Consider the following 26,026-nt stretch of genomic DNA (forward strand, 5'->3'; position numbering starts at 1 on the left):
AGCTCTCCGGAAAGGTGGCAGTGTTGAAGGAGATGTTGATGATGTCCCGGAGTTGGGGTGCGATGACGGAGTCGGCCTTGTTGAAGACGTGGTGGGGGCAGGGGTCGGTTGGGGATCCGGAGTGGATGGTGTTCATCGTGCGGGTGGTGTCTTCGGTGCTGACCGGGGTCCAGGCGCAGAGGGTGGTGGTGGGGCGTTGGTTCGGTGGTGGGGTGCGTGGTCGGTGCGCCGAAGCTGTTGTGTATGTCGGCGATCTTGTGGTGGAAGAAGGAGGCGAGTGAGTCGCAGAGATCTTGCGAGGGAGTGATGTTGTTGTTTCCGGCGCTGGGGTTGGAGAGCTCTTTGACGATGCTGAAGAGTTCCTTGCTGTTGTGGGTGTTGTTGTGCAGTCGTTCTTTGAAAGTTGTCCTTTTGGTGGTGCGGATCAGCTGGTGGTGTGTGCTGGTGGCGTTCTTGAGGGTAGTCATGTTTTCTGTATTCTGGTCGAGGCGCCAGACTTTTTCAAGGGTGCAGCAGTTTTTCTTGGATGTTTTAAGTTTGTCGGTGAACCACGAGGCTTTCCTGTTGCCGGGTCTGCTGGGAGGGTTCTTCAGTGGTGCGAGGTCGTCGGCGCAGTTGGTGAGCCACTGAGTGAAGATGCGGGCTGCTTCGTTGGGGTCCGTTGTGCTGGCGGGAGGGTTCTGGCTGAGGGCGGTGGTGAGCTGGTCGGCGGTGATCTTGTTCCAGCTCCTGCGGGGAACTTGTTGCGGGTGGTGATGGGTCGTGGTTCTCCTGAAGCTGAAGTGGACGCAGCTGTGATCAGTCCAATGAAGTCCGGTGGAGTGGCTGAAGGAGATGTGCTTGCTGGAGGAGAAGATGGGGTCAAGCGTGTGGCCGGCGTAGTGGGTGGGGGTGTTAACCAGTTGCTTGAGTCCGAGGTTGGCGAGGTTGTCCAGCAGGGTGGTGGTGTTGCTGTCCTTGTTGTTCTCCAGGTGAAAGTTGAGGTCCCCTAGGAGGATGTAGTCAGAGGAGGTGAGGGCATGTGGGCTGATGAAGTCTGCGATGGCTTCGCTGAATTGTGTCCGTGGTCCCAGGGGTCTGTAGATGAGGGTGCCTCTGAGGGTGGTCTTGGGGTCGGTGTGTATCTGGAAGTGGAGGTCCTCGGCGGCGGTGAGGGTGTAGTCGGAGTTGATCGTGATGCGGATGGTGTTCCTGTGGACGATGGCGATGCCTCCTCCGGTCTGGTTGACGCGGTCCCTCCGGATGATCTTGTAGCCGTCTGGGATGGCTATGGCGATGTTGGGCGCTGAGGACGTGTTCATCCAGGTTTCCGTGAGGAAGGCGACGTCTGGTGCTGTTGTATCAAAGCGGTTCCAGAGTTCGACAGCGTGTCTGTGGACGGAGCGGGTGTTGAGCAGGATGCACTTGAGGTGGTTATTGCTGGTGCCTGGCCTTTCGGGTGCGGTGGAGGTCCGTAGGCAGGTGAACTGGCAGGCTTGGCAGGTGAAGGGTCCATGGGTGCGTTTCGGGGTGGCGCGGTAGCAGGCGGGATTCAAGTCGGGTTTGAGTGCGTTTATCGTGGCGGCATCGTAGGTCTGTCGTGTGGGCTGGCATCGACGGGGGCCAGGGGTCCTGGCACTGGGCGCGGTCCAGGCGCGGAAGGGCGCAGACGGGCTTGCCTTTGGCGTGCCTTCGGCGCACAATCGGCGCGCCCGCTGCGCGCGCCCGCTGCGCATCTGCCGTGCGGCCTCCATATGAGGGGCTGAGGGAGGGAGGAGCAGCTGGGAGGCGGGAGTGGGGTGGCGAATGGGAACGGCGGGGGGGGCAGGGCCGCAGGGTGCAGCGGCGGGAAGCAGAGGGCGAGGCGGGAAGCGGGAGGGCACAGAAGGCAAAGGGGGAGTGAGGGGTACAGTGAAAATAAGCAAGTTACAAAAGGCAAAGGGGGACAAGGGCAGAACGATGAAAATAAGCAAGTTACAAAAGGCAAAGGGGGACGAGGGGAGAACGACGAAAATAAGCAAGTTACAAAAGGCATAGGGTAATGAGGGGAAAACGACGGAATTACAAGCACAAGTTTACCATGGCAAAAACGAAAGAATAACAACACCACAGGTTACAGGAACAGGCTCGTAGGATGGCTGGTCAGAGCGCAGCAGCACAGCACGGGGAGGAACACGCGGTGGCTAGGGGGGCGACCTACCTGGTGACAGGGTCAAAGGTCGCTCAAGTGCTTGTTAATTATCTTTCAGGTTTGCCATTATTGAGCCTGTTTCATCATCCGCCAGTCCATCCTTTCCACAGTTTACAGCAGTGATTACTTTATATCAGAAATGCAAATAACATCCTTCAGTAAGGCAGGTATCAATTTGTTGTTAATAAACCTCTTCGAGAACAAAACGACATTTTACAAAGGACATGGTTGTCCAATTTTTGACCGAATCCTTTAAAGATTTCGGAATGGCATTCTAAAACAAACATAAAAAATTTAGATGCAGAATGTGGAATATCACACCCCGCAAATTCAGTAATTAGTCTGATTGTGTAGCTAAAATCCGAGCTATCTTCCATGAATAAATAAGTGTGTGATGCAGAAGCTAATTTTTTGAACTGCTCTTGAGCTCTATGAATATTTATATTTGATTAAGTCTTAGTTCATATTGGGGTATTTTCCTTCCTATTCTTGTAAAATGTTAGTACTTTAGATATGAACATTATATATTGTGTTGAAAGTTATTCTGCAAATATTCTATTTACTATTTACCATTTTCTAATAACGTATGACATGAAACACTACACCCCAATTGTTATTCCATAAAGAAGGAATATCCAGAGAGGTAGTTGCTTTAAAGTCTTTGATTACCCTAGATTGCTTTACTCTATCCTGCTTTACTTTGTTCTCTACCCCAGGAGGAACACTGAAGACGCACATCTTAATAGTAGTGGGTCGGAATCCGACCTACCTCATTAATTTTAATGAGGTATGTTGTAAATTTGCGCTCACTACAATTGGATGCCATCACAGGGATGGTGGCCTGATGGGGTCAGCAGGCCACCATGTCTGTGATCGCTTTTCAATAAAGTTAAAAAAAAAAATGGAGCCTCTTTTTCTTAAAGGAAACTGGGCTGCGTCTAAAATGAAAAGTTCATTTATTCATTTTGTATTTTTTTTTGTTTGCTTTAGAGTTTGCAGTGCCTGCCTCCAATCAAATATTGTAAACATGTATTAGGGGCAACGTGTTCCCATGGGACTCATTCCCTTTTATGAATGAGTTACCAACCCAACATGTGATGTGGGTCAGTACCTTTTCAGTGATCTATGATTGCTATTTTGGTCCTAAACCATAGATATATATGGATAGGAATCACTATTTGGAAAGGAGGCCTACAACACACCCTTTCCTAATAGTGATTTGTATCCATTTCTAAACCTATTTTAGGATTCGGCAAAAAGTTGAATGATTCCTGAAATGGATTTAGTACATTGCTATAAGTAGTTTTTCTGTCACAAATGGATAATTTCTTATCCATTTATAACTCTATTTTAGGATTTGGTAAAGAGTTTAACGATTCCTGCAACAGATTTAGCACATTGCTAAAAGCGTTTTTCTGTCACAAACTCCAAATCAAAGCGTTTGGAACCAGAAGACTGGTTTGTACATCTGGCCCCAAGTTGTTTCAGAACTCATCAGCATATTTCTATTCATTAGGTAGTCTTTACATAAAATCCCAAAAAAGGACAGAAAGTTACATAATCACACAATTCCTTCCCCTAACTAATTAATTGCCAGTAATGCAAAACTGACAACAGAGTGAGTCGAAAATACGCATTAGGATTAGGGGTTGGTGAAAAATTTGGCTCTGCCGGCTGAGTTTGTAGGGTTTTGCCCACTCCCCATTCCCCTTGGAATGCAGAGTTCTGGCAAAACTGTGCCAACCGCAGCGTGGTGGAGTTTTTTCTTGTGTGCAGCCGTGGGCAAGAAAGAATTTGCGTCCCCTTGCGGAATTATCAGGCACTACAATGCCTCCTGGTGAGATTTCTCAACACAATTGGGTAGCAGCATCTGGTATCTAGTGCTAGTTGGAGGAAGCTAAACAAAATGAATAAGGGATTCATGCATGCTTCAGGATTCTGGGGCAGTATGGTGTTCCTGGAGTTGACCTTGGGCATAAGCTGCATTGACCCATACGTATCTGTGGGCCATATACTGTTTCTGATGTCTAGGTTAGCTCATGAATCTTTCGTTGAAAGTGCGTCAGTTCTATGAATTTTGTTTTGCTGTTTTATGTGTTGCCTTCTTTTTTCTGGTGTCCTCAATTCTTTTCCCCACTGCCCGTTTAACAAGCACTGTCAATCAGTGCCATTTATATGTAAGGAAAAAGTGTAGTGAAGGAGTTTAACACACTCTAATCCAGGCTCTATTACCTTCTTCAGGGGCACCATAATATGCAGCGTATTACATGAAAACATGAATAATTAAATCCCCCTATGAGCGTGTTTATGAGTTGACCTTATTAGGTTGCAGCATAGCAGAGTAGGTACTCAACCGAGGAAGGTTACCCACATGGTTTAGACTGAGAGCAGCTACAACATGGTGTATGCTATTGCAACCCTATCTAAAGAATAACTCATTTGTTAGAGCAAGAGCATTCCCTAACTGTGCCTTGAAACCATATCTTGTCAAGTGTTCAGTATTACCAATGCATATGTAAATGACCTCTGGTACAGATCCTCTGGATGCAAATTCATCCCATGACTATTAAGGGTGTGGTGTAAAGTTGGATGTGAATGGACTATCCACCAATATAGTTTCTCATTGCAGTCTAACTTTACATCAAACGCTAACTGTGGAATTCCTGCATGTGCACTGTAGAATGAGTAGCCCCTCTATTGTAGTTAATTTATGGTTTAGATAGTTGGCTATTTTCATTTATCTTACTTTCGATAGTCATAACACAACATTAAAAGTGTCACATTTCAAGGTTAGTTTTCTGTACGTTCCTATGAAGACTAGTATTCAAAATAAGATTTTCAAAATCGTTATCAGTTTTGTGTTTTGATTTGCATTTTGATTAATCTACCATCATCACCTACTTTTCTTGACATCCCTCTTTTATAGATACATCAACAATTGTGCCTGCTTCGAATACAAAGCCAGTGTCAGGACAGGTGCCCAGCAGAGAAAGCACTTCATCATTTCCTACCGGAAGACCATCTGAAAATGTTGTGACTTCTACTGTCTTGGAAACAACAAGCCAAAAATATGTGAATGAAACTCTGGGAGTTACAGCATCACTGACACGCGGCAACACACAGAACAAAGATACATTAAGTACAACAGAACCTGCTTCAAACTACACTCATACAGTTAAAATAGAACCACCAACAGCAGTGCAGCATACATCAGACATGGCGGGAAGAATCAACAGCACTGCAGCTTCTACTGTCTTGGAAACAAGCCAAAAAGATGTGAATGGAACTCTGGGAGTTACAGCATCATTGACACGCGGCAACACACAGAACAAAGATACATTAAGTACAAAAGAACCTACTTCAAACTACACTCATACAGTTGGAAAAGAACCAACAACAGCAGTGCAGCATACATCAGACATGGTGGGACGACTCAACAGCACTGCAGCCGTAAATAACAATAATTCAGAGACCACACAGCCAGCAACACAGCATACACCTGATATGTCGGAACATCCCATCACTACACTCCAGAACAACAGTCTTTCAGCAAGCACACAATCAACAATTGAGCATACATCAGATAGGTTTAATAGAACCACCACTGAACCCATTACAGCCAATCAATCATCCAAAACAGAATCAACACTGCAATATAAACCCACCACCACACCCCTTCCAATCAACCATACATCCGGGACAGAATCAACTGCTGTATCACTACACCCAACCACTCACAGTTCGTCTGCTTTTGTTTCTTCCTCGTCATCTGCAAATGTCACAACACCTCCATCTGTAAATAACACAGAACATACATCATCGATAGCAGTCACAAACAGAACAACGCAGGTGTCATCTATTTCAATAAATGGAAATACCACAGACCTACCAACAAGTACAACAAACACCAACTTCACCCACATTCCCTTAATGTCATCATCTACTGAGACTGTCACAAAACAAACAGAGAGCACAGAAAATATTGCAAATAGCACAGTACATCCCACCATGTTAACAAATGCAACCTTGCCATCCGCAACGGTCCAGAATAGCACATCTGCTGGTGTAGTAACGAGTTCATCTGTTTCTGGAACAACCAGCACATTAGGTGCACAAACTGGTGTATTATCTACGTTATCTACAAATGAGACAACAGGGGAAAGGAACTGGTCCACCACGAGATATGTGTCACTGGGTCCAACGTTATCCACCTCAACGGTTGACTACATCAATAGCTCCAAGATTAGCACTTCAGCCGCTGGTGTTGCAGAAGCAACAACTACCACAGGTAAGAAATGTATTGATGTCGTTTTCAGTTTCGTTTGATTGTTGAAGATGTCAAACAGAATATCAATGTTCTTTAGATATGAGTAATCTAAAGTACTTGTTGTGTATTTCAATGAATATCACAATTAGTAACAATGCACACAGGACAGTTGTTATGGAATTATTACCAGGAGCCCTGTGTGAAAATGATGTTCACATTGTTTGTTTGTGCGTGTGTGTCCCTAATTTCTTTTAGTTATACCAAAAGTGAATACCACGGTTACTTCAGAGGGTTGCATCTCCTCATATTGTAGACTCACTAATTGTCTAGAAAGGTTGTATTCTAAATATACCTTCCCATCCGGTGTAGATATTCTGTTATTAAGTCGAATGGGACAATATTTCAGGAGACATTCAGGAGACAATATTCATATTGACAATATTCTAGCACCGGCATTCTGGCCCCACGTCTTTCAGAGCCCTCAGTCTAGGAGAATGCTGGAAGGGCTACAGCATTGGCAGCCTCACAATGGATGTTATGGTTGAAGTGTATGTATGACTCCAATCATAACATTTCTACTGCCTCTTGGCACCAAGTATGCTTTCATTTTGAAAGGGATTGGTTTAAATAGATCACAGACGCGTAGAATGGGCTGAAGTTATTTAGAGGTTTAAAACCCATACATTGAAGGATGTGAAGGAGAATATTTCAGGACTTCTTTGTAGCACTCATGTGCATATTGCTTCTGTTTAGACTTAAACCTCGAGCCTCTACAGCCCAGACTCAAACCGGGTTACCTCATTGCACTTCCAGCTGAAACCAAGAAGAACACACATATTATGTGTTAAATAGGGCTACCAATCCCATCATGCAACACCTGGACCGAATGGGCTCCTTACACACGAAGCTGGGCAACATGAGGGCTTGGCTAATCCTTGGTTTGGAAGTAATAAAAGTTGTTGATTGATGTTCAGTTGACCTCTCTACCTATGGTCTTTCCACTACTTCATCTGCTTCACTCATGATAACTATCATAATGATAGCTCTGCTGTCAAAACAAAAGCATATTGGACCGATAATTGCATTCACAATGCTCATACCTCATTCTCTGTCACTCGTTCGCTCCATTACTCTCTCCTTGTCTTTTGTTTGCAGGTCTCCCCAAATGCTTATGTAGTCAGTAAATGTGGTTTGAGCCATATCAATAGTGGGTGATAGCGGTGGTGACAGGGATATATCAGATAATGTCGATCATCTGTCCCCCATTGCATCTATCTGAATTTCAATCACCCAACAACTTTATGTGCTCTTTTCTATGGGACAATCAAGCGCCCTGATGCTGCCTGGATGGTACATTTATGAAACCCCGACATCTTAAAAAAATTCTCCAATGAATGTCCCAAAATACTACATCCATCTTAGAAGAAGCAGGTATTTTTGGAATGTTCAAATATGTGATGTATGGTTAAGTAGATTTCTTTTTCGGTCGTAGGTTCGAATTACTGCAGGAATGTACAATGTCCTCCTTTCAGCTACTGTGTTCCAGGAATTTCCAGTTACAGCTGTGTTACAGGTAATCAGTCTTTATTTTTTTATTGAAGTTATTTAAATACCGTAATACATGCCTGTATCTTCTATCTGTGGATTATACTCAGGTAAAATTGCCTACCTTAGGGCATGAAAGTGCCTCAAATAAAATGTAACTTCTTGCTAACTGTGTGGAGGGATTTAACCAGAGGGATATTCCTTCATTAGAATCTATTCTGAAAAGTTTTCCCTGAACATTAGTTAACTTTTAATTCTTCCCAGTGTCCACAGACATTCTCTGTTTCAGGGTTTTTGTCCCTTCTCACACCTCATGGAAACAGGAATAATTTAGGTATTGGCCGATGGCCCAATCTTCACCATCCAGTACACAGCACACCAGTTGTCCCTTCTAAACAGATTCCAGTACATCCAAAATTCCAGCGTTTTAAGCTAAACGGGAAGTCTCCTCAGGCGTTAGTCCCCATGGAGTCCTATACTCCCTCAGACTCCAAAATAACCTGCAGGAGCTACTTCTTCAATAGGTCAACCCAACTGGCCAGCTGTTTCACACAATCTATTGCAGAGTCAGGCCTGACTGACTCCAAATTAGGAGAAAAATTGGTCACAAAACTTGAACAGCAGTAAAATTAAAGTGCACTGTTTGGACAGGTTTGCTGGTATTTCTTTAAAGGACTCCTGTGCTTGCCTTTATCAAGTCTTGAGCTTGCAGAGAGGTCACTGTGTAGGAGAACTATTAGACAAATCCTTTCATGTCATTAGTCGGGGTATGCCGTGCGGTGCAATCTTGAATTCGCCACGACACCTTTCCATAGACGTAATTACTGTTTAAATTTGCTTTCCCAAAGGTCTTCTTCAAAAGGTAAAAAAGGCAGAGGAAATATTAACATGAAAAGAGCTGTATTCCAGAGATTATCGCTCTAAAGGAACAAATGTGTTCCTCATGTCCTACGAAACCAACGGACAAGCACCCACAGACCTCTGGAGACATCCTTAACGGTGGAAAATATATGGAAAAAAAAGCATTATAGCAGGTCCCTAACAGAAGTAGTTAAAGCTTAGCAGTTTCATCCTCTCTTCATGTTTTTTATCCAAGAGATCCTTTGAGCTGGCAGACCTTGCAACACATCTATTAACTTCAGCTGCTCAGGGTTGCCATGTGTTAGCTGTATTTGAAGTATATTGAAGGTCTTATCAAGAACTTTGTTAGCAGAACTTTTCTCCTCCTGTGTGGCGTATCTAGATCCTTCACCATACTGGCTGTCGAAATACCACAGCTTCTTGAGTGTATCTTTTAAGTGGATATCAGTGATGTGGAAGAAGCCCCTCGGTGGCATTGCTGCCACCTTATATGGGCAGAGTGAATTTTCCGCTGCACTATACGTCATTTCCAGTGGCAACAAATCTTGTTTCCCTAAATATATGCTGGGCGATGTGTCCCATCATGAGTGTAAGAATAACAATGCAATGTTCACCTTCTCATGCAAGCCCTCCACCATTCCCAGACCAGTCTTTCTCAGTACTCACTCTGCAAACGTGGTGAATATGCTACTGTAGCTAGGGTGCTGAACACCACCATGTTCCGTGGAGTTAGCTTTATGCCCTGTGTGGATCCAGTGGAGGTGCGGCGATGGAGGTGTCCCTTCTAGCAGGATGTTTCCCATATACAGTCTGGAAAATGAGCAGCTAATCCGCTGGAGTCCAGGAGAAAGCAGCTTCAAATTTTTTACAGAGCTTCCACTGCAACCATCTTTGAAATCAGGCCCTCAAACTTCAGACTCCCATATTTGAAGAAGGTAAACAGATATTTCATATCTATCGTCAGATGTATGTGTTCCTATATAGCCAAATTAGCTGTTGGCTTGAAGATTTGCATTACCATCTTCCATATTTCAAAAGTTTTGAATTCAGAGCTTAGTTCGGCCTGGTCATATTGAAGAACACTGAAGTAGACTGCCTAGCCTACAGTATGGTAGTTTTGTTAACTGAGACATGTTTCTGGTTTGTAGATGTTAAAAAGTATCATTCAGCAATCTCAAACAGATTATATATGTTACTGAATAGGACAACCTCAATTTCTACATTTACCTTACACCACGATAATAATATTTTTCCTCTCCCAGTACCAGCCTAGTGTCCTGAGACTGTCAGGACAGCCCTGCTGTCATTGGGTTCGTAGTTGAGGTAAAGGAAGTGATATTTTACACATTACATACATGGGTCCAGAAAAACAAATCCATCGGAAAAACAGGGCCTAGGGGTAGTTTCCTATATCATTATGATCTCTGTCTATTTTATGTAATCGATGGTGAGTAGTCAGGTCGGGGACTTTTTTTAATTACATGAGCCACTATAGGCCATGAGAGCAGAACATATGTTACAGAGACCCACCTGACCTGATTGTATGCATTCTTCACCTGCATTGACGATTTTCCCCTTCCCTCCCTTCACTGGCTACATGCAAAGCATTACAAAACTCCTTAATGAAAAATATATGTAGAGGTCTTGAGGCTTTAAGGGACTCGTGATTGTGGAAGATTTGTCGAAGCTTGTCTGCATAATGTAGAGGGATTGGAGATAGAGAGCAAGGATGCCCTTACCTATAAATGAGAGGCTTGTATGGGATTATGTGATAACCTGTGAGACAGAATATTTGACCTCTTTTGGAGTCAGACAAAGCTGTATCAAGAACGGATGAATTATGTATTATGGCAAAAAAATGAATGCTATTTTGAAGGGGTAGAGGTAGATGTAGAGGGGAGGAGCAAGATGAGAGCTGTTGTAGGTTGGCTTCTTTAAAGCAAACGTTTTATTCAGATTCTAAATCTAGTAGCGGTGAGTACTGTGTAGATTTTGTGAATGTTGAAAAATGTGCAATTACCTGTATGTACTCCTGTCCCCGTCCCATTCATTACTTATGAGATGGACCCACCTCTCGAAACAGAAAAAAAGAACAGGAAAATGCTGAAAGATAACCCTCCCCCAAAGGCATGACTCTACCCATCCTTCCTCCAGATCTTTTTTTCATGTATCTGCGAGATGTAGATAATGGATCCAGTTTAGGATAATTTCTTACCCGTTGGTGGCCTCTTCAGGGATTAGGCGCCATGAGGAGTTACCATCAAGAATTGGTTTGGATTCAGCTGCTTTTCAAAAGTAGGTTCCATTCCATTATTTTTCAGCTGCTTCTTCTGGGTCATTATCTGAGCATGCGAGGTCCCCGGGGTGAGTGCCCATGCGCAGTGGAGGTGGCATCAATTCTAGTAACGGCAGAGAGAAGAGTATTTGAAGCTGCATATTCAGGAAGGACAACATAGCTGTTTTGTGTTTACTGGATAAAGTGTTTTTGCCTGCCACGCTTGGAGATTATTACTAAAATTACCATGGGGAAGCACTCCTACAATGGGAGGCATGTCGGGTTCTCCCGCAGTGATTCCTCATCCTCTCTTACCCAAAACGAGTGTCTAAGGAGTGGGAGGATGATCGACTTTGGACGCTTATTAAGGAAACTCTGATTGAACTTAATGTTGCCAAAGCTCCTGCCAGGCATGTTCTTGGGAAGGTTCTGCTGATATTTCCTCTTTTGCAGAGGAGGAGCAGCCAGCATCTATGGAGGAGCAGAAAGGGAAAGCCTAAGTCTCCAAAGAAACAGCGCTCCTGACTATCTAGGAGATGGTTTGATGGGTGTGGTCCGAGGCAGGCTAAGGTTTTTCCTGAAGGCAAGGATCAAATCTACTTCAAACTCGTGAGGGCTCCAAATAACCCGATCAGGTCACCGGATAGAGTTCATGTCCCTTCCCCGGATTCAGGAGTCCGTCCAACCCTTGGCCGTCTCGAAAGGAGAAGAGGCTGATGATTTAAGAGGAAATGGTAGCTCTTTTGTAAGAGGAAAAATTTCAGAGCTTCTCCTGTTGTCCAAAGGCCAGGGCTTCTACTCCTTCATTTTCCTGGTTCAGAAGATCACGGGCAGATTTCAGATGGTTTTGGACATCAAGTGCCTGAACAAGGCACCATCCCATTCAAAATGGAGGCACTACAAAGAATTAGTCCTTTGGTTTGCACGGGTCATTGGATGATCACCTTGGATCTACAGGTTCCCAGCTACCATGTGCTGATCCACCCAGGGCACCACCAGTATCTTTGGTTCTGTCAACAACATTCGTATCAGTTCAATATCCAGCCTTTAGGTCTGAAGTCGACTCCTCTTGTGGCCACTCTGCATCTCCAGGGGGTCTATCTCTGTCTATACCTGGACAATTTGCTTCTGCAGATCTTGGAGTCAGTGCTGAAGTAAATCCAGGAACACATACTCCTGTTCAGTTGGGCAAAATGTCAACTACAGCCTGCTCAGGCAAGAATATTAATGAGGACTTAGTTCAGGACAGACTGGAACAGAGTGTTCCTTCCAGAGGCTAGAGCCAAGACTATGGGGCCTAGTGTCCCAGGCTATTCTGAGTCAGTCCCTCTCTGTTCGTCAGTGGCTGCGCCTCCAGGGCCATATGGAAGCCTCAGTCTTAACAGTCCATTGAGTCAGGTTCCATCTTCACCCCTTGTGAAGTCACTTTCATGCCTTCTGAGCTCCATTTTCAGAGGACTTCGACATTTTGGTTCCCCTATCCCCAGCTTGGTGGCTTCGGCCGGATTCATTATCCGGAGGGATAGAGCTGCAGCTAGACTCTCCCGGTGGTTCTGACAATGGATGCTAGCTCCTTCGGGTGGGTGGCAACTCTGGGTCTGTCCTCTGCTCAATCACATTAGTCTGTGGTGGAGGGCCAGAGATCATCCAACTAGAGAGAGCGGATAGCAGTCAGGTAAACTCTGTTGCATCTTCAGGATGTTCAATTGGTGCAGCATGTGATGGTCAGGTCGGACAATACAGTGACTGTGACTTAACGGAACAACCAGAGGGGCAGTAGGTCTCAGTCCCTGAATTTAGAGGCAATTGATGAGCTGGGTGAAGATCAGTCTTCTTTCCATTTCAGCTGTCCACATCAAGGGGATGGGACAATATGCTTGCCAACTCTCTCAGTTGCATTCCCCCCCCCACCCCCCCATGAGTTGTCTCTGAAGGTGTCCATGTTCAGAGAAATCTGTCGGAGGTCTGGGGTCACTTCTCTGGATCAATTTTCCTTCCGGTCCAATGCCCATCTATGGGGTTTTGCTCAAAGGGGGTGCATTCCCTCCTTTCCCTTGATTCCCAGACTTCGGTCCAAACTCCAGAGGGAGGACAGGGTAATGATCTTAGTGGTTCTCCTCTGGCCTAAGAGGTTATAGCTACTAATTCTCAGATCATTGGCCCTTCAGAATCATTGGTTACTTCCTCTTTGGCCTTCCCTCTTAGGTTCCCATCCAGAGGTCTTTCCCAGGGGCTACAACTGTCAGCTTGGAAGTTGAAAGGAGGGGGTGGATGGGGCAAAGATTGGCAGATCAGTGAGCTGAAGCAGTATAGAATTCAATCAGGTCCTTCCACTTTGCATTCGTATGGGCACCATTAGCAAATTTCCACTCTTGGTGTATGGCTCATTCTGTCTCTCCGGTTGCTTGTTCCTTTCTGAATGTGCTACAGTTCCTATGGGATGGGCATGAGGAACTGTTGTTGGTGTGTACTTTGCAGGCCTAATGGGCATCTATCAGGGCTTTTTAGGCTCCGTGGGGCAAACTGGAAGAATCTGACGCTTTGGTGTCCTGATTGTTGAAGGGTTTTCCTCATGCTAGACCTATGATTAAACCCCTTTTTCCTCTGTGAGATCTTCCATTGGTCCTTAGGGCCTTGATCTCTGCTCTCTTTGAGCCACTTGACTAGACAGCTGTTAAGTTTGTTACCCTGAAACTGGTTTCTCTGGTAGCTATCACTTCAACCAAGAGGATTGGGAGGTTGGTGCTCTTATGGCAAGAGAACCATTTCTCTCTTTTTTGCGGATGGGGTGGTGCTTCATTTAGATCCCTCTTTTGTGCCAAAGGTGGCTTCTGCTTTCCACCGGAATCAAGAGGTGGTTTTGCTAACTCCTTTGGACATGCCTGGGTCATCTCAGGAGTTTAGGTGGCATCTTTTGAATGTGAAACAGGCTTTGCAAGTCTATTTGGATAGGACTGCCTCCTTTCGTAAATCAGACTCACTTTTTGTTTCCTTTGGGTCATCTTGTAAGGGTGAGAAGGCTTCTCTGGTTTCCATTATCAAATGGTTCAAACAGGCCATTTTCCTGGCTTATTCTGTTTCAGGGACCCCACGCTCCACAGTTTGGCATTCAAGGAAGGTCCACTAGGAGTTTTTCATCTTTCTGGGCTAAGGCAAGTGGTGTGTCCATTGCTGAGATTTGCTGTGCAGCTACTCTGGCTAGTCCAAATACTTTTATTCACCAGTTTCGCAGGCAAATTGTTATGCATGATCATAAGAATGTTGGGCTGGGTGTTCTGGATTCAGCCTTGCCCTGATTTTCTTCTGTTGGTTTCCACATCTGTTCTTCTTTATTAAACTTTTTGTATTTGCAGCATTTTGGTTTGATTGTGTCCATTATGTTTGGGCTTCTGGAGACTGAAGGTCTTGCTGGGACTGCTTTGGTATTCCTTATAAGTAATGAATGGGGTGGGGACAGGAGGGCGTAGAGGTAATGCTTTAAATACTTAACAATAATCTTCATTACTCCTAGTTCGGATGTCCTCGTCCCATTCATTACGGCCCTCCCGATTACTGAGACCTTCAGATGTTGGAGTATGCTTGATATTTCAGGAGGAATGCTGGGCAGTGTGTACTCTTATAGGCTATTGCCTATGGGGAAGGGTCACCTTTCAGCATTTCCCCTTTTTTTCTGTTTCGAGAGGTGGTCCCACCTCATAAGTAATGAATTGGGAGGGGACATCCAGACTAGAAGTAATGAAGAGTACTGATAAGCAATCAAGGCGTTAGCAGAAAGGGCAACTTCAGAAATGAAAAAATATTCTTCATTCATTTGCTATTGAAACAAGCCCAAGGCTGAATTCTGAGAGAGAGTATGGAGAATGGAGTCCGCGGCTAATTTACAGAACATGGAGTGATTTGGGGTTCCATTGAAGAGGAGATGCATATAAATTATACCTCAACAGGGGTGACCACTTAGCAGGGCAAGCCCACACAATAGCAGATACTACAGCAGCAGTCAATAATGTAAGCTCAGAGTAAATCTACTAGGGAGAGGAAGGAAATGGAAACTGGGTCTTTGGAGAAAGGATGATGTAGGTAGGAGAAACTGAGTGAGAACATCCTGCCTCCGAGGGAGGGTGTGTGTATAAGAACGAAGAAATCGCAAAGCCTAGGTGGTTTATTGTGTTAAGCAGGAGCACCAGAGGACAGACTACACACACTGTGCTACTGTTTGGCAATTTGCACAATATTTGTGAGAGCGTATGGATGCATAATGGTATTTGGGCAGACTGCCAAGTGCACAAATGAGATTTTCCTGTAGTTGGTTGGTTCATCTGTCCACAACTCTGAGTTTGTGACAGCGAATTAGTGCATACAAAGGTGCAAAATTCTACATGTGTAAAATTTCCAGACACCGATCTATTCTATGTAATCATGTCCTAGTATGCTATGTAGAATAGTTAAATAAGGTAAGAGGAGGGACTGGAAAGTGCAGGTGCACTGATGCCTACATCTGACAGATTACTCAAGCATGTGTGGAGTTCACTTTGGTAAATTTGGATTCTTTAATTGTGTATTAATACATAAATGGGAATCTAGTTTCAGGGTGTGAAAGGGAGCTGTGCGGTGGTTGAAACAAAAGATCAGCCTAGAATGATAGGGTAGTATGAAAGTGTAAATCTGGGGAAATATGACATACTTTAAGTTCTCGAAAATCTGAAATAATATGAAAATACATCACATCCTAAATAATCAAAAATCAGGAATAACATGTATCAGAAGAATTGATTGATCACAGCTGATAAAAAAAATTCTGAATACTATTTAGATGATGCAACTAAATATTTTCCAACATACTAGTGTGGCAATGTGGAGAGGGTAGTGCACTTAGCACCTGCTGTTATATTTGTTCAGACGTTGGTAATCTGTTTTTATTTGTCCTGAATATTATATATTTATAAATATATTTGTATTACTCTTGCCTTTGCCTGCAGCGTATAACTGTATGTAATAATGTATTGCCATTTATCTGCCCAGTGAGTTTACTTTTTTATTTCCACATAGTAATTGCATTAGCAAATGTATTTCTACTTTGAGTTTTTATGTTTCTTTCTGTTCCACTCGGTCCCTCATTGTTGACTTTCTGGTTATAGATACATTCTGTATCAGTTTATTTCTAAACTTCCTCGTGTTTCATGAAATGTACATTGCTCCACTGTCAGCCTTATTAGCCTCCTAACTCAAAGATTATTTGGAAATTCTGCTTGCATTAATTCATGTTTCACCTGTCACCTAGATCTCGCACCCTCACGTGCCTTTTGTATGGCTTGACAGCACAGCTGTTGCAAGACAATTATGTGAGCATTACTAGAGGGGGACTTTGACTCAGTTCCACATATTGGTGACTAGGAGTACATGTTTATTTTGGGCACATGTTTTGTGCTTCCTCAAAAAAGTGCTTGCCCTGCAGGCAGCTGTGATCATTGCTTTATTTTTCCAACAGTGTAAGCTTGAACTTTCAGAGGCACACACATGACATTGGAATGCGGTTAAAGTGTCTTAGATAACTGGATAATTTATGATGTTTTTCTCTGGCAGCAGCACAGATGGGAAGAGGGCAGTCATTAACCCACAATGATGTTTAGGTCTGGTTTGGCAGTGCAACTGTCACCTGGACTTTTGGATTCAGGCAATAATTCTACAGTTCTTTACTTCCACACAAGTAGATATTCATTTGAAATGAAATGAAAAATTATATTTATATAGCTCGTATCTACCCGGAGGCCTTGCAGCGCTTTAACTGATTACTATGGCGAGGGCCAGGGTGGGTTAACACGCTTTTGCAAACAGGTGCCTTTTCAAAGCTTTCCTGAAAGCCATCCGGTTATTATTCTCCCTGAGATTCGGCGGGAGAGAATTCCACATTCTCGCCGCAATGTGCGAGAATGAGCGGCCGCCCCAGCGAGCTTTATTGATTTTGGTTGTGGTGGCTAGATGCAGTGCACTGGAGCGAAGGGTTCTCGAAGGAGTATAGGGTACAACCAAAGGGAGCAAGATGGCAGGACCTGTTCGATGAAAGGCTTTATGTACAATGCACATCGCCTTAAAGTGTATTCTAGCAGCTACTGGGAGCCAGTGAAGTTCTTTTAGGGCCTTCTTGGCTGACTGCCAACGAGGAATGTTGAACAGTAGTCGGGCAGCGCAGTTTTGAGTAACTTGGAGTCTGTTGGTCACTGCTGCCGGGGCTCCTAGGTATAACGCATTTCCATAATCCAGGCGGGAGAGTATCAAGGCCTGAACCATGATTCTCCTCACCTGGAAAAGAAGCAGAGGGAGCACCTTCCGGAGCATTCTCATTAGTCCGACACAGGTGGATGCCGTTCTGGTGGCCTGTACAGAGAAGTCTAATGCTTTGTCGAGCCAGACTCCAAGATTCTTTATGTGAGGTTTAGGGGGAGGAGGAGAGCCAAGACAGGCGGGCCAGATGGAAGCCAGAGTGGTCGGTGCGAGGTTGCCCAGCAGCGTAATCTCTGTCTTCTCCCCATTAAGTCTGAGACAAGAAGATTGCATCCACTTGGCTACAGCCTCTAGACAGGTACCCAAGGTGTTGGACGATCCCTCCGTGTGGTCCAAAGAGACCACCAGTTGGGTGTCGTCCGCGTAGGTGACAATACGCACACCAAAGGGATGACCTATCCCTGCTAGAGGACTCATGTAGACATTAAAAAGCATGGGGCTTAGGGCAGAGCCCTGAGGGACCCCACAGCTGAGTGGTTGCTTAGAGGAGACTACCTCGCCCTCAAACACCTGGAAGAAGCGCTCGTCCAGGAAGGAGGTCAGCCATTCCAGGGCCGCGCCCGACACGCCCATGCCCTTTAGACGATGTAATAATGTGGCATGGTTGACCGTGTCGAACGCGGCGCTGAGATCTAATAATATAATGGCTGCTTTCCCTCCCCGGTCCAGCACAGATCTTGTTTCTTCCGTTACTGCTAGTAAAGCAGTTTCGGTTCCGTGTTGAGGGCGGAATCCCGTCTGGGAGGCACATAGCAGATTGTTAGATTCTAGATAATCTACTAAGATGTTGTTAATGTGCCTCTCCAACAGCTTGCTCATCCAGGGGAGTAAGGAGATTGGGCGAAAATTGGCCAAGTTGTTCTGGTCTAAGGTAGGCTTCTTTAAAAGGGCCTTAACCATCGCACATTTCCACGGGGCTGGACCAGAGCTGGAGGTGATAGAGGAGTTAAGAACATCTAAGATGACAGGACGAATGGCATCAATTACTTTGAAAAGGGTCTGCGGGGGTGCTGGGTCATTGGGAGATCCCGAGATGACTTTAGGGATTATTTTATCCAATGAGATGGAATTTAAAAGAGGGAACTCCTCAAGCGAACAGGAAGCTAAGGGGTCCAACTTGATGACGGCGGTGGTGTCCAGATCCCTTCCACCAGTGGAAAAAGAGGAGTAAATAGCCTGAATCTTCTGAGAGAAGTCGGTGGCTAGCTTGTTACATCGGGCCTGCGCACCGACCGAAGACAGACACTCAGGGGGAGGAGAGATTAGTGACTTGGCAATTTTGAACATTTCTTTGGGGGAGTTTGCAGCTAGGTTGATTTTAGAGTCATAGAATTGGATTTGTGCGGCTTTCAATTCATTTTTATATAGCTTGATAGCGGCTCTATACTCTGCTTTCTTGGGTTGCGAGTATTCTAGCCTCCAAGCTCTCTCCAGTTTACGGCACAATTGTTTCATAGTTCTCAGGGCAGAGGAGTACCACGAGGCTACTTTAGGTCGTTTTGGGGAGTGCAAGGATTCCTTCGGGAGAACCTGATCAAGGGTATTAAGAATCCAATTGTCAAAATCAGTGGTGGCTATGCTGGGGTTCGTCACCTTCGAAGGTGGATGTTCGGTAAGAGCTGATTTCCACTTGGAAAAGGGCAGCGAAACCCATTTTCTTCCCCAATGTCTGTTATTGTTTTGTGAAATTGGGGGGGTACTTGTGGACCATATGAAGGGTACTAAGTAGTGGTCGGTCCAGGGCAGTGGTATAGGTGTCTCGACCCTTAAGCTGTCCAGATTGCTGAAAATGTGATCTAGGAGATGCCCCTTAGTGTGCGTCGGGTGAAAACCTTTCTGGGGCAGATCAATGGCTTGAAGATTCATTTGAAGATTTCCATCCTATTTACTTGTAATTCTTCATACTACCATACAACATTCTTTTAAAGCCAGGCATGTTGATATTTGCCTATGCTTGTTGTGCTCTTCGATTTTCCCCACCAAGTCTATTTTTAACACACATGCGTCCTGTCCCACCTCCCGTTTTCATTTGTTCTTGTCCCATTGGAATTACTGTCCTCCAGATGTCAGCTAGGCAATGATAATGTGTTAGGTCCTGATGGAGAATTGATTAAGTATGGAAAATCCTTAAGCTATCTGGAGATAGTGCTAAATCGTGAAGAGATGTCACTGGAGGTTATTCCGCCCCTCCCCCCACTTATGCTTCCTATGATGGAGGCAGCTCTCCTTCACCCTGAAGATCAGAGATATGTTAAGGGTTTCCTGTACCAGACCTTCACAGTCTGCTTTACAGTCTTGCACAGAAATGATTAACCCAAAATTATTGGCAAGTTAGCACCCATCAAGCCGTTTATGTTGGACTTTTCTTTGTATTTCTTTCTTAAATAATTTGATGTAACTGAAATAGCGTTTTCTATAAATGGGTCTAGATTCATGTTTATGTCCATCTCCACCTGCTTTGTTCATAATTAATCGACTGAAGTCCTTGTTTTGGGTATATAAAACGCGTAGGGTGCACATGCCTAACCTCTAGCTCAAACCCATTGTGAGCTGGCAGTCATAAGTATCTAAAGCTCACTCACATGCTCTCTGCTGCTCCATTTATGGTCATGGACGAGTGGAGCAAAACTCCCCAGCTCCGTTTACGCCCAGTGGAATTACACCACCTGCAATCACAAGCGTCTCTGGACATGATAATTCTGGGTGGGCTACACCGGACCTGTTATCACTGCTGCAGTGGGAGGGGCAGAAAGCGGAGCACTGCCTAACTAAAGGCTGCCCTCTGCAGCAGTATGGGAGGAGCAGAAAATACCTTCATGGGAGTTGCTAAGACTGCACCAGCTCTGAGCCGCCGAAAAACATCAGCGGGGTTCTTCCCCCAATGGGAATTAACAGCATAAAACTAGAAATACCAGGTCCTTTTACATGCAGCTTGCGTTTTCCGAATTTCCAATTTCCCACACCAAACCCCATCAATCTAATAATGAGGGCCTTAGAAGATTAGTCTGATCAAATTCGAAACACTAAAGTGTAATTATGTTATCTGCCTTCCTGAGGGTACATTGTTGTCCTGCTAATTTTCGGGGTGCAAAGACCGCCCGGGGAAATACCATTACTGCTTGCTTCCTGCTTTACCCTAAATAGTTTGAGAGCCCCTTCCGATGTTTAAATGCCAGAATGGGGAATAACACGGCATTGCGGTGTTAGTGCATGTTAGAACCGCAACCGCATGTCCGCCCTACTCCCCCGACCTTCTTAGGTCGAGCCTGGAGTCAGAGCGCATGCGCTGCTCTAAGAGACTTGTTGTAGTGGAGTATGTAATAGAAGCGTATTAATCCTGATACATCGACATCACGAGGATATCTCGGACACCTATTTAACCCAAGAGGAATTTGAGAGAACAAGAACCCCCTGCTGATGAGTAGTTTTAAATTGCCAAGAGAGAAAGGACATGAAGCCCAGCCTATCTGCTTATATACACATAGGTTGTATGAAGGAAGCTAGAATGCACGCTAGCTAGCCCTAGTGAGTCTGCAGAAGACTAGCGAGCCCAGTCTGAATCCCACCGTGTTTGTGACAGGTTTCGGATTCCAACTTCAGAGATATTTGCCATTGTGGCGAGATTTCCCCGAACAAGTACCATCTTACTCGGAGTAATCTGCATAGAGAAACAAGCATTTACAATGCAATAGATTTCACAATTACTTGATTTTGAGCTATTGGCATTGTGAATGGCAATGACTTTTATAATATTAAAAGTCATTGTCATTTACAATATCAATAGTCTAAACTTTTGCAAAAGCGATACCTATTGCAGATATGTGTCTGTTAAGTCGGCGCCGCGCTCACTATTAAAGTAAAAAAAAAAAAGGAGGCAGAGCGTGGTGTCCCTGAAGCGGGCACCACACTCAGGGGTCGATTATGATTGCGGTGATTCCGCATCCTGCGGGCCGGTGGAAGCCACCGCCGGCCCGGAGGATGCAGAATCACCGCTGCGGACTTTCAAAACACCCACCGCCAGATTATGATGGCGGTGGGATCAGCGGCGGACGGCAGGTCCGTCCGCCGCTGATCCGCGGGGTGTTGGCCGCAATTTGGTGGCGGTGTCTGCAAGACACCGCCAGCCAAATTACGATGGGTTTGTAAACATGCTTTTCCGCGGCGGATTTACCACCGTGGAAAAGCATGTGGACAATAGCTTCTGGGGGGCCCTTGCGGGCCCCCAGGGTGTTGGGGGGTGTGGGGTGCACATGGGGGCTACCTATGGTACACCCCTGCATTTGCATGCACAAAGCGGCAGGCACCGCGCGGTGCCTGCCGCTTTGTGCATGTAAATGCAAAGCATGCATTTTTAACCTTGCGGCAGGTGCTGCTTCAAGCAGCACCTGCCACAAGGTTAAAGATACGAGATGTGACCGCCAGGGTGGCAGTCACATCCTAATTGGTATGGAGGGACCGCCGCTGCCCCTGCGGACGGTCCCTCCACCTCGGGTGCGTCCGTCCGCCATCCTAAAAAGAAACAGAGCGCTGTGTCCCTGAAGCTCGCACCAAGCTCAGTGTTAAAGTAAAAAAAAAAGAAGAAACAGAGCGAAGTGTCCCTGAAGCGGGCGCCGTGTTCAGTTTTAAAGTTAAAAAAAAGAAATAAACAAACAGAGCATGGTGTCCCTGAAGCGGACGCCGCACTCAACATGAAAGATTAAAAATAACTTTAACACTGAGCTTCGTGTCTTTGAAATGGACGCCGCGCTCAGTGTTAAAGTTAAAAAAAAATAAAGGAACCGAGCGCGGTGTCCCTAAAGCGGGCACTGCGTTCATTATGAAAGTTAAAAAAAGAAAAAAATGAAACAGATCGCGCTGTCCCAGGAGTGGACGCCGCGCTAAACATGTTAAATATAAATAAATAAATAAAGTGAGCACATTGTCCCTAAAGTGGGCGCTGCGCTCATTAAAGTAAAAAGCATGCAATTTAGAGCGCGTAGCGCTGCAGATGCCATTGTCCCCATCAGTGTCCATTATCAAAATAGTGCTGACCCACCAGATACAGCCCACCGTGTAACAAGCCAAGTAAAAGGTCCAGTCCTTATGGGCGTTAACGAATGGAGACACGTTGGTACCAAGGTGGGACTAACAAGCCTCGAAATCAATCAAAAGCCAGCATTTTTGAAGGACAATGACACAAAGCCAATGACAAATATGGGCGCCCATATGAAGTATTTACCTGACGCTGAGCACGCCCCATCTTGTGGTGCATGCTCCGTGGATAATGCTTGAGCCGGCGGCGCGCACCTCCGATCCCACAGCGTGCATCTGGGTGTAAACAGCAACTATCGTTATAACACAGATAAGTGACGACCGCTGGCACTACACTTTGCACACCAGTGGAGGACAGGAACCTATATACATTGCCACGGAGTAATAGGATCTGAGCACGGGGAGGCTAGGGAAGGGGGGTATGATGTTTTGTGTTTATGTTTTGATTTTTACTTTAGGGCACTACCGATTGTATGTAGGGTTAATTGTTTGATAACTAATGGCGGTAATGATGTTATGATCCGGTAATTGTTTGTTAAATGCGCTGTCCTGTTATAAGTGCCTGGACTATACATATGGTTTCTTTGTGTGTACTGTACTCTGCGTCTCTTCTTGTTTTATCAACTCCACAGTATGCTGTATCTTGATTGATCCTTTTAATTTCTTTGTTACAAGTTTTCTGCATGGCCTTTTGTGCCCACTTTTACATAACAACTGTCCGGTGAAATGAAAAGAAATATTTGGGCAGGGGGTGTCCACGCAAATGGGAAAAAATATGGTTGCGGTGGCGGCCCTACAGAGGACTGGGCGAGGAGTCCAGTGAAGGTCCCGATGGCCATGAGGAGGGTAGCTTGTTTAATGTAGTGCTCGTTGTATCGGGTTTGGAGTCAAAGGGCAGTAAATGTATTAAGCGATGGGGCCCCACCCCAGTGATGACACATGAAAATAATACACAACGCCTATTCTGCTATTTAAAAATCTCAATAAAAAGATTTTGAAAAAAAACCAATGACTGACTGACACCATTTGTATATCATCCATGCGCCACCAGCTTGGTGTCTTGGCGCTGTCCATTCAGTTATGCCTGTGTACACCCATTCACAAACTCATCCCGTCATTCATTCGCTCAGCCACATAAACACTTGTCTATCTATTCATATATATCCATTATTTCACTCATCCATTAACTCACAAATCCATCCATCCAGTCATACTTGACTGCTTGCTCATCCATTCACCACTGCAGACTATCCCACCTCATTTATCCCTGTAATTTCTTATTGATGTGTACATTCATCTACACATCTACTAACTCACCCATTCATTTCCTTACATATCCGCCTATCCATCTGTCTGCACATTCACCAATCCATTTACTCACTCACCCCCATTTTCACCCACTGATTACCACTCAGCCATCTATTCAGTTATGGGCAAATTCATCCATCCATATCCCTCCAAACACCCAGTCACCCATCTGTTCAGCCACATATCCATCCTCAGAACTGCATGCACTAACAAACCGCTCTGTTGTGTCAAAAAACATTAATATTCTTTCCCACCACACTCCAACTGTGGCGTACAGGGCCCAATCCAATATCCCAGATGAAGCCCCCAGAAATTAATAACAAGCAGGCGCTAGGTGAGAAGCAGAGAAGTTGGCACGGCCTTGAAGATGGGGCTTCAGGCACATGACAAAATACTCCAGGTGAGGCCTCCCAAACTGGACACAGCACTTAAAATGAAATGTCAGTCCTAAGCAGGGAGTGTGAGAGCTGACCTCCAGAACCAAATACGAACTGACCTCCAGAACCAAACAAGAGGTGACCTCCAGAACCAAACACGAGCCGACCTCCAGAACCAAAGAAGAGGTGAACTCCTGAACCGAATAAGAGCTGACCTCCAGAACCAAACAAGCGGTGACCTCCAGAACCAAACAAGCGGTGACCTCCAGAACCAAACAAGAGGTGACCTTCAAAACCAAACAAGAGGTGACCTCGAGAAACAAACACAATATGCCAAATGGCATCCAATACTGGATTCAGTATTTCATAAGATGCCTTCTGCACAGGGTGCAGTCGTCCATAGCATAGAGCTGGGCATAACACGCCAGAGGTGGCCGCCTGTAACGGACATAGGACTGAACGATAAGCCTCAGAGGTGGTCCTCAGAAATGGACTCTTTCAACCACAGGTTGACTACAAAACTGGATACAGTTTACAAAAGTGGGATCTAGATATGGATGAATCACTAAAGGTGATGCATTTATTAAGCCAGAGTTGGCCTTCAGAAATGATACAAGTCTAGGGGTGGGGGGGAAATCGTGTCACTTTTTTCACTCGTCATTTTTACAAGTGGAAAAGTGGCCTGGCCAGTTAGCTATGACCAAAAATTGTGGGGCTAGAGAACCTCTAGTTCCATCCCTCAGTTGGCACACACATTCACGATGTTCCTTTCGTAAAAGAAAACTACTTCCATTCAAAGTTCATTTCACATCTTGTGCGTTTATTTAATGTTCATTGGTGTTGTATATATTTCAGTTATTTCTTTTTCAAATTCAAACAATTCCATTTATAAATCGGGCATGGTTATTCTCCACATATCCAATGCATTTCGAGCATTATTAGCATGCTCTTCATCAGGGAAATAGACTCTAGGAGCAATAATATGTACAGGTAGTTATTAACGGTAATTAAATGAACCTTAGAAAAACAATCATAAAAAACAATCATCCATGTGTTAGTTTGCTTCAGTTTCAAAAACATGTATCAAAATTCACAACCTATTTAGCTCTACAATACTTTACATGCGTAATGTATAATAACGTGGGTTTACTGTTAACTTAAAAGATGTGAGAAAAAATAATGATGAAAAATGAAAAAGTGCGTTTGCACGCAGTAACTATGCTTACATGCCCTTCGTGATGTGTTCTCCTGAAAATCTGCAGGGAACGGATGAAATAAAAAAACACTGTGTAAGTGCCTGTGTTTAGCGCGGTAATCCGCAAAAACTCTCTCTTAGCTTGTGTAATGGTTAACACTGACCTGTTTGGTAACGGGTAAAGCTTATCCGAAAATCTCTTCCAAGGACGCCGGTAAAGCTGTAGCTTCCCGCCTTCCTTCTATTCAAACCTATGGGTGTCACGTGGTTTGGCCGGTGAAATGAAAATAAACAACAGACTCAGAGGTTTTAGGTTAAAGTCAAAGTCTGACTGATAGTTGACTCGTATCTATGTGTAAAGTATTAAATGTTTCAACGTTGGGGCTGGAAAGCAAAAATAATCAAAGGGTTGCTATTTAGAGTAAAAATAAAAATAAAAATAAAAATTGACAGAATGGACAGATCATTTGAGACTAATACTACGCTACATAGATGACTTTTTCATCATATGGACAGACACGGAAGAAAAATTGAAAACGGCACTCACAACATTTAATACCATCGACCAAAGAATCCAACTCACATGGGATATCTCAGACACATCGGTGAATTTTCTAGATGTCAAAATAACGGTAACACCAAAGGGATACATCACCGACCTGTACGTGAAACCAACAGACAGAAATAACATGTTGCTACATTCTAGCTTCCATGAACC

The 26,026-nt window shown here is 44.7% G+C and overlaps 1 protein-coding gene across 1 annotated transcript in view; it reads left to right on the forward strand.

Annotated features, from left to right (window-relative positions):
* LOC144755781 (uncharacterized) overlaps positions 1–26,026 on the forward strand; it is a 548,432-nt gene that overhangs the window by 199,205 nt on the left and 323,201 nt on the right. Inside the window, exons 2-3 of the mRNA XM_078645019.1 lie at positions 5,097–6,458; positions 7,930–8,010. Coding sequence (XP_078501145.1) covers positions 5,097–6,458; positions 7,930–8,010 — 1,443 coding nt within the window. The remainder of the gene's footprint in view (positions 1–5,096; positions 6,459–7,929; positions 8,011–26,026) is intronic.

Source organism: Lissotriton helveticus, chromosome 5_1 (assembly GCF_964261635.1).
Source record: "Lissotriton helveticus chromosome 5_1, aLisHel1.1, whole genome shotgun sequence".
NCBI classification, from domain to species: Eukaryota; Metazoa; Chordata; class Amphibia; order Caudata; family Salamandridae; genus Lissotriton; species Lissotriton helveticus.